The sequence below is a fragment of the Mesitornis unicolor genome, unplaced genomic scaffold, assembly GCF_000695765.1.
Source record: "Mesitornis unicolor isolate BGI_N332 unplaced genomic scaffold, ASM69576v1 scaffold43560, whole genome shotgun sequence".
NCBI lineage: Eukaryota > Metazoa > Chordata > Aves > Mesitornithiformes > Mesitornithidae > Mesitornis > Mesitornis unicolor.
Window position 1 is genome coordinate 1 of NW_010158490.1, and position 9,465 is coordinate 9,465.

The following is a 9,465-nucleotide window of genomic DNA, read 5'->3' on the forward strand; positions in this document are numbered from 1 at the left end:
GGCTACAAGAGGGTAGGGCTGCGGCCGGGCCGGGCAGGGGCCTCCAGTTTGCAGCACCGCTGCTTGGCTGTGCCGCCCTGGCTTCGAGGGAGCGGAACTCCGCGGCTTCTGGGCGAGCCTCAGTCGTCCGCGTCACCGGGAGGGCCCTTGTCCAGCCCGGTGTCTCGCCGCTGGCTGTGGCCGTCTCTGGATGCACAAGGGCGAAGGCAGGGGCCAGGCACAGCTTTAAGGCTGTACTTTCTTTTTTTTAATTCCTTTTTCTTGAAAACGAGGGCTTCAGGCCATAAGCAAAGTAACCGGTGCCTTCCTGTCCTTCTGTCAGGTAATTTTAGAAGCTGGAAGCCAGTAAGTTGGGGTTGAGTGTTGCTGCAGTAGCTCGAGCTATTTCCATCTGTGAATCAGCCCTTTTTTTCAGTTCTAGTGTTAGCTTTTCAGTGGAGCTTAACCCATATATGTGTGTATTTTGTATAACTTTATTGTACAAACTAAGAATTCCTTTTGCGTGTTATTTTCTAAACAGCTGTTATCTGCTAAAGCTGTTATCTTTTTAAAGTTCCCTGCATTAAATATGACTGCTAGTTTAGCTAGACAAACTTCAGTTAGTGGTTTATACTGGATGGATGGGCTGGGATAGGCAGTCTGTCTCTTCAGACTTGTTTCACTGCTGTTTTGCTACAGCTTAATAGAAACCCCACTGTTTCTGCCACCCTTTTATTCCTGAAATGCCTGCCTTTCAGCAGCAAGTGAAGATGTTTTGAGACTCTGTGCAGTGGAACAGTGACCTGGGAGCTCAGTACAGAGGTGCCCAGGCTGTTTCACCTGAAGGCAGCTCAGACTGTGCATGGCCTTGCTCGACATGTTGCTTGCTTTCTACAGCCTGGCTTGTTTACTGTGGGGCCCTGCCAGGTTTAAACCTGTTCAGTGCTTTTGTGGAGTGCTGCACCAAAGCTAAAAAGGCTCTTCCAGAACTGCAGGTGCTCTGAACACAGCACATACGCATTCTGCAGTGCAGACACTGCTAATGCCCTTCTGGCTACCTGCCAACCCAAGCTGGCTACCTGCTAAGGCAGCTTATGTGTCCTTTTGCCTGTAGCGTGGCTCACAACTTGAATGCACTGTATGTGAGAAGTTACATTCACTTCTGTGCTTGGCATCCCTTAGTAATTCCGATGGCTTCTAAATCCTTAATGTGCTAGAGAAAGCAGTTGTTTTAAAGTGTTTAAACTCATCCCTTTAGCGTAGTGTTTGCGTTATTGTGAGGCTGTTGGAAGTTCTGCAGTGGAAGCACTCATTTATTAGGACATAATTATCTTTCTGTATTTGGAGGTCTGTGGAACTCTGGAAGCTGACTTTAAATATTGAGTATTTGCCTGGCTGCTGTTTGTTGGTCTTTCTGTCACATTTCTTAGCCATTCTATTCAAGTGTTCTTGTTAAATTTTGTCCATGGCTGCAGCTTTAGAAACTCTAAGTTTGCTGATATGCAATGCTATTTTAAAGGGTTTTTTGCATTATTGTGATTTTTTTTTTAATGGGAAACAAGCTTGAAAAACACTTTGAACATCTGTTCTGCTGACACCCTGTGGTAGATCATACTGATGATGATAGCTTTGCAGAATACTTCTGCAAGAATATCTTGTATGCCTCATAAGGGAAACTTGGAATCTTCCCACTTCAGATGTTATGTAGAAGTCCTCTTCCAGCAAAATAAGATGGACATCCATATCTGTGAGTGTACTGATCTGCACATGTTTTACAGGCAGAGTTCCTTGGGCAGCATAGACTAATTTTGTAAATGAAATACTGAGAAGGCATGGTAACGTATGTCACTTTGGAATTGCCTGTACATACAATGTACATTAAATCTAAAATGTGTAGATGTATTTATTTGCATCACTTCCTACATGTGAGGCCTGTACTTAGGCTGAATTTACTTATCTTCTGTTTTCTGAAACTTCTGGAGACTGTTCTGTGTTGTGGCCTCAGTAGTGGTGGGATTGGTTTTTTTTAACCTGCCAACTCTGTGACAATATTGACTCTCAATTAGGCAGAGCAGTCAGCAGTTTGACTTACATGAGGTACTTCTTTTATCTACTTTGGGGTATATCTTTGTACTTATTTTGATACACATCATAAGCCTTGCTTTTTGGGGCCTGTGCAGCTAGTAAATCTCAGTGTATATATGAGGTTCTTTCTATCTTACCTAGGTTGGAGCTCTCTCTCTTAAATAAAATAAGAATGTAGCTACTGATGTATTCTTCATTTGACTAAGTGGTACAGCCTTTCTTGTCTGTTTTCTTCTCTACTCATTTGAGGGGTGGAAGTCCTGAACATCTTGCTACCTTGTATAGGAGGAGGTGGAGTGGTTTAGCATGTTGACTAGACTGTGTGTCCTTCAGAAATTAACCTCTTTATGGTTTCCTAACTATAAGTTGCAGTATCCCTTAGGCTTATATGTAAGATTTGTGACTGTAGTGAACAAAAATATTAATAGTTGTATAGGAAAACCAGACTAAATATAACCTGAATATTGAGTATTAAAATGCAGGTATGTTTGTAGGATTACTGAAATGGGAACATCAGTTTGACTTAAGGTGAGGTAGATAAAACAGAACCAATCAATGTTCAATTTTGCTAGCAAAATATTTTCTTCTGATCATGCTGCCTTTGCAGGATGAGAGCTTCTAGGCTGTTCTGCTTGATTTTATTCTGTCATGTAGCACATCGCTGGTAAGAAGGTAAAAAGCAGTCAGCATTTGTTCTAGAAGTCTGTCTGGACTGGTTTTTTATGGTGAATTCAATGCACAAATATTCCAGAGAGTGAAATCTTTCCTAATTGCAGTATGGTATCTCTGTTTTTAAATAGGTCGTCAGGATAGCCTAAAATTAACTTCAGGCCAATATTTGCTAAAAATAATTATAGCAAAAGTAAAACTTGCTAGCCTTCTGGAGTGCATTGCAGGCTTCTTAACCCAAAAGATACTGGAATAATTAATTCGTGAAGGTGTAGCTTCAACTAGTCTAAATTTAATTCTTTTTTAATTTTCCAGATTCTTCTGAGTTGTACTTGAAGCCGCCAAAATGGTTCTAGCAGACCTTGGAAGAAAAATAACTTCAGCATTACGCTCACTGAGCAATGCTACGATTATCAATGAAGAGGTATGTAAAGTGCATATGTGATGGCACTAACATTTAGAAAGTAGAGTTCTGAGAAAAAGGTCTCAAAGACTCACCAGAAGCTTGAAGTAGGTTGATGTTATCCTGAGGCTCTCTTCTTCCTTCAAGTAAGGTTTCTGACTAGAGGTTTTAAGCCCCTGAAAGTACTGCCAAAACTTAGAACCAGACTTAGGTGTGTACAATCACCTTGGGCATAGTGGGTCCCATGGTCAAAGGGTCCTTGAGTGCTGGCCATGCTTATGGAGATTGGTGTTCTGAGGAGGTGAATGCTGGAGGAGGCAATATGTGCTGAAGTTCGAATGGGAGACAGGCTGTGACACTACGTAGAGTGCTCTGATTTGTGTGTGCACAGCTAGGCTATGGAGAGGTGTACTAGGCTGCTAGAAACTGAAGTGTAGAAGAACAGATAGCTTTCAGTGTAAACTTTCCTGTCTGAAATGTGAGGATTGTCACGTTCGCTGCCTTTACAGTGTGTGGTTCTGGAAACTGTTTGACTTGGTATAGTCTGTACTTTTTTTAGTTAAGAATTAGAAATTCTAAATGGACGTTTTCTGTTATATGGACTGAAAAGTGAGATGGAAAGTTAATTGATGTGGTGGTTTAAAAGTGCCTCTGAGTGAATAAGTCTCTAGAAACTTTTTTCAAATAGGCAGACAAGTGCCATAAGGTAACTTAAAAAGTAGGCTTATTGGGAATTTTAGGGGTGGAACTTGTGCATAGAGGAAAGGTTTTAACAAATCTTCAGCTGGGAGACAAACTTTTTTCCTGCAAAAGCTCAAACTGTGCAAATGAGGCCATTTATGTGGGTGTTACTTTCAGAAAATCTTTTCAGTTTGAAAAGTCTTAAAACTACTGAACTGGGTTGCTGACGGACGTACCTGTTTGCCTAAAATGCCAGAGCAGCATCCCAGTGTCTGCTGAGAATGCAGATAGCAGTGTGTCCATCTTGTATTTAAGGAAAACTTTTATTTACAGGGGTTGTGTTGTGTTAAGAGATTCATCTGTGGCTTTGTTACAGCTGACTCTAGGGAAATTTCCCAGCAGGGAAGTTTAGGAAGTCTCATTACCATACAAGCTGCTGTTGTCCTTAATGCAATAGGAAATGTTCTGTGTTACTTTGTTATAAAATGCATATTGCAAATTTAGGACTCTTCTTTTCCAGTATTACCCTTTTAAATTTATATTGTATTTATGTAGGAACAAATGCATAGACTTTTTTTAAATGTGGCAGACTGCATGCATTTGACTTGTAAAAGCCTTGGTTATAGCATAAATGCGCATTCATATTGAACTAATATGGGCCTAATTGATACTGTGTATTATAAAACCATTTTTTTATGCTCCAAAGGTTTTAAATGCTATGTTAAAAGAAGTATGTACAGCATTACTGGAAGCTGATGTTAATATTAAACTTGTGAAGCAACTCAGAGAAAATGTCAAGTAAGTGAAATAATCAAAACGCATTTAACTTCTGATGTCTGTAAAAGTTGTCATTTGAGGTTACAGAAGAATAACTGGCTTCTAACTTTGATTTTCTAAGACACACTCAGTTAACATTGAACAAGAAAATAGTTTTAACTACATATCTAGCCAGTTCCATCAAAAGAATCTGCACCAGGTTTAGCCAGCTATTGCTGTTACAGTCCTGTTTCCAAATACTGTGTTGCTGTCATTAGTTGAGTGGTATAATAAACAAGTTCTTTGTTACTTCCTAGACACCTCATCTTCACATGTTCTGTGATGGATATAAATAGATCTATGTATATGACCAGTACTGTTACCTTGGCTATTTTCAGATGTGTAATACAAGTAGATGCAAGCACTTGAGAACTGTTTGTCTTGCATACAGAAGTAGTGTCTCCATGTTTCTTAAATACATCCTATCTGAAAACTCAGGCCAAATCAGGGTGCTGTTCCAGTTGCAGAGACTTCATTTATTACTAAGTTAAAGTGATGCTTTAAGTTATGCTAGTGTTTCATGGTTTTCCTAACTCAGGTCTGCAATTGATCTTGAAGAAATGGCATCTGGCCTTAACAAAAGAAAAATGATTCAGCATGCTGTCTTTAAGGAACTTGTTAAGGTAGGGTTTACATAATTCTGTATTGCATCACTTTTCTTGTACAGCCTGAGCTGTGGAAGCAGTACGGTAGCAAACCAAGCTTTAAGGTTATTGTGTGGTGCCTATGGTTAGGTTTTGTGTTGTAAGGCTCCTTACTAGTGCAAAACAGTACTTGTCTGATTGGAGCTACTTCCTGGTCATCTGACTTTGATTTAAGCTTCAAGTTCAGCTGTTCTTACACTCCAGTTGAAATTTAAAGACAAGGGTAAATTACTATTAGCTTTGAGATTGTATTTGGTTGTCCCAGAAACACACCTTTTCTATCCTAATGAAGATTGGTTCAAACTACTTATAAGCCTTTGAAAAAGTGTTAAATAATCCAGCAGCTCATGGCAACACTTCTTTAGTCTGCCTGCTTGGTCAAGTAAGCACCTGGGTATCCATATCCTGTCCTCTTCTGTCATCTGTGCCCACCCATATGATGGCTCTCGGGAATGTATGTACCTTCTACTCATTCAAGAAGTAAGGCAACAACCCTAAAGAGGCTTCTATACTATAGGATTCTCACCAGAAGAGGTCCATCTGGAGCAGTGATGGTGGTGTGAAGGTTAAGTTTGTGTTGCTTGTTATAATTGTGCCATATATGCAGGCCACCCTGACTTTGGTGCTTGGTGTTAGCAAGAGATAACACTTACTCTTAGGGAGTTATTACACAGAACACTATATGCTATAGATAGCTTGCACAGGTTGTTACTGTTCACTGTAAATCAGCAAGCATCTGCACCAAATTAAGACTAGAATATGCAAAAAATGGTTTGCTCCATTGAATGTAAAACCAGGCACCTTGCATGACTGACACTGACTGTTCTGTGCTTCTGAAATTCAGTTCTGCAACATATATTATACTTTGTTTTATAGCTTGTAGATCCTGGAGTCAAAGCATGGACACCTACCAAAGGAAAACAGAATATTATAATGTTTGTTGGTTTGCAAGGAAGCGGTAAAACAACGACCTGTTCAAAGGTAACTTGCACTGAATCTGTGTGGTTTGTGTTTGGTTTTGTTTTTCTTGGCAGAAGTGGGATTGGTCACTGGAATCCTTTGGCAGGATTTACTTGTGGTCTGTGTTTCTGTTAGTAGGAAAGTACTAACTGATTACAGTGTGGAGATACTTTGGCTGAGGAGTTTCTGAGATGAGATGAATGTCCAGACTAATATTCTTTTAGGACAAATTATGGCTTGTAGGATTTCCTTTAATATATTTTTAATAAAGTTTTGATGAAACAGGACTTCATATGGATAACAAGGATTCTTTCTATTGCTTGCTTTCTGGGTTTAAGACCATACTATGAATGGAACCTGTATCACTCAATCACCTGTTCAGGGGAAGCAGTGGAAGTTTGCCTCTGTGTTAGATATCACATTGAGGTATGAGTGGGTGGGTGAAACCTCTTCCAGCCCCAAATTCATTGAGGAAATTCAGATTTGTATTTTAAGGCTAAAAAAAAGAGTGCTCTGAATCAACACTTAACCTGTTTATAATAGTTGCTGAGAGGAAAAATTATCATATGGAAAAAGACTGATGCATCTTTGGTTTTTTAGTCATCTGCTTCTGAGATTCATGCGTAGGCTACACTGAGTATATCACTGCTCTGATTTTGTAAGACTTTCCTAGTGCTTCTGTAGGCAAACTATATTTTGGAAGTCTGTCTTTGGTTAGTCAAATATTCTATAAGTGTACATTGTGTGAGTGAAGCTGAGCGTTACAAGAAAGGAAGGATTCCATCCATTGCTTCAAAACATGACCTTGCAATGGAAATACCTTTGTTCTTCTGAAAGTACAGAAACAAAGAGCTGTACAAGTTTTAGACATTACAGTAGTTAATACTGAAGTACTTACTGCTTTGGGTAGTTTCTAAAAGCTAGTCCTATCTGCAGTATTTACAGCAAAATCCAGGGGTTAGTAAAATGGAAACTGGAATTATTTGTAGTCATTCCTACCTCATGAAACTGAAGTTGTAAGCAGAGTCAGGCAGCTGTTTTCATCTTGCCATTGATAATTATTTGTATAACACACTTTTCTAAGTAATGGAGATGCTAACATTTGATACTTGCATAGTGTTACAGAGTGGTCTCAGTTATAAGAAGGCTGTCTTGACTCTGTCCTCTGTATGTACTTCAGTGACTTGTGAACTGTTAGTGTCATGCTTTCTATTGGGTTTCTGGTATAACAACTTGTTCTGGATTTCTTTTCAGTTAGCATACTTCTATCAGAGGAAAGGTTGGAAGACATGTTTAATATGTGCAGACACGTACAGAGCAGGTAATACAGTCTTTAATGTTGTGGTTCTTTAATAACTAAAATACTTATTTTTTTAATAATCTCCGGACTATACCTGTCTTACAGGTGCTTTTGACCAGTTAAAGCAGAATGCCACAAAAGCAAGAATCCCCTTTTATGGGAGGTAAGAATCTTTCAGAATCAGCTAGGAGAATCATTCAACTCCTTATTGAATATCTCATTCAGTGTTGCCTAATTACATAGGTTTTATTATGATACTTGATCTGATCAGATGAAAATTCTGCCTAGCTGAGTATACTGTCTGCCAGTAGTAGCAAGTAGGGATAATGTAAGAAGAGATCAGGCAAATGGGAATAACTCCCTGTAATGTTCTCATAGCATATAGTAGTTATGTTCCTTTACTGAACACATTCAGATTTTCAGGAAATATCCTTACAGATCAAAGGATATGATTATGACCCTTATTTTTTGTTGTCAGGTAGGGGCAGCAGTGAACCTAAAGAAGTAAATAACTTTCCCTTAAGTGTCATTTGTCATTGCAGGTGTACTGTCTGGGTGCTTAGTTAAATCTTATTTCAGAGAAGTAGAATTTAGTGCGGTCTTCAGCAGGTGAGACAGTCCTTTGTGCTTCAGATCATGGAATAGTAAGGGCAAATTACTTAGGAGGGCATATTTTTTGCTTATTACTCTTTGCTTGGCATCAGAGGAAGTCCATCTTGTAATCCAGGTAGATTTACAGTTAACTTTACAGTAACGTAATTAAAGTTTGAGTTAGTTTCTTTGGGAACAAAGTTTTACAGATATATATATATATACACACACATATACACACATATATACAGACACTTTCTTTTCTATTAAACCCTCTTCCTTCCCCAGAAGGGAAGAGAAAAGAGAATAAAGGAATAAAGGGAGAGAGACTTTATGGGTTGAAAAATAAAACAGATTTAATGAAACAATAATACTAATACTACAGGATAATAATGTAAATAGGAAAATAATGAAATATATACAGGTATGTACAAATATATACAAAACCAATATAAAATTCTCCCCTGCCCACTCCCCACCAATGATGATTACGTCACCAGAGGCTCTGCAGAGCAGGGCACTGGAAAAGTCCCAGTCCGGACCCAGCAGCAGTGGGAGCAGGATGCAGGAACACACGGATCAGGATCAGAGGCAGATGAACTAGCAGGGTTCTGCTCGGACTTTGGCCATTGAAGGGGTTAAGACAGAAGGAAGAGTCCAAGATGGAAGGGTCGAGACCCTCGTGATCCCTTGGCTTTATACTGAGTATGACGAATGTGGCGTGGAATACCTCGTTGGTCAGTTCTGGGTCCACTTCCCTGCTCTGTAGGTGCAGACATGGCACCCATGGTGAGACAGTGGCTTTGAACATTACCACACTGTCTGGAAAAACATGCTGCTAGTTTCAGCAAGTTCAGCCACTTAGAGACTGAGCTGAAAAGTAAAATCACTAAATAGAAAATTAGTTCTATTTAGCTCAAATCAGGACAATATATAATGTTTCTTTTTGTGTTCAGTTATACAGAAATGGATCCTGTAATTATTGCCTCAGAAGGTGTTGAGAAATTTAAGAATGAAAATTTTGAAATAATCATTGTGGATACAAGTGGACGTCACAAACAGGAAGACTCTTTGTTTGAAGAGATGTTACAAGTTGCTAATGCCATAGTGAGTAGTTTCAAGAAACAGAATAATTTCTGTTACAGTAATTTGACTACAATCCATTTACGTTTATCTTGTGTGTGGATTTTGCTCCTCTGGAGTGCATCAGCACTTTTAAGAGAAGATATTAGAAGTTACAAACAGATGAATAAACAAGAGCTGAATGATCAGTGCTCGATAGTTGTCAGTTTTAATTCTTCTATCTGTAATTCAAGGATGCTTGCACATAACTAGAA

The 9,465-nt window shown here is 39.1% G+C and overlaps 1 protein-coding gene across 2 annotated transcripts in view; it reads left to right on the plus strand.

Annotated features, from left to right (window-relative positions):
• Positions 1–3,048: 3,048 nt before the first annotated feature.
• SRP54 (signal recognition particle 54kDa) overlaps positions 3,049–9,465 on the plus strand; it is a 12,303-nt gene continuing 5,886 nt past the window's right edge. Inside the window, exons 1-7 of one of the 2 annotated variants that reach the window (XM_010183618.1) lie at positions 3,049–3,157; positions 4,524–4,615; positions 5,172–5,256; positions 6,154–6,258; positions 7,492–7,558; positions 7,643–7,700; positions 9,085–9,235. In XM_010183618.1, the coding sequence (XP_010181920.1) occupies positions 3,080–3,157; positions 4,524–4,615; positions 5,172–5,256; positions 6,154–6,258; positions 7,492–7,558; positions 7,643–7,700; positions 9,085–9,235 (636 nt within the window). In that variant the 5' untranslated portion in view covers positions 3,049–3,079. The remainder of the gene's footprint in view (positions 3,158–4,523; positions 4,616–5,171; positions 5,257–6,153; positions 6,259–7,491; positions 7,559–7,642; positions 7,701–9,084; positions 9,236–9,465) is intronic. The other variant, XM_010183625.1, reaches the window with a different exon arrangement.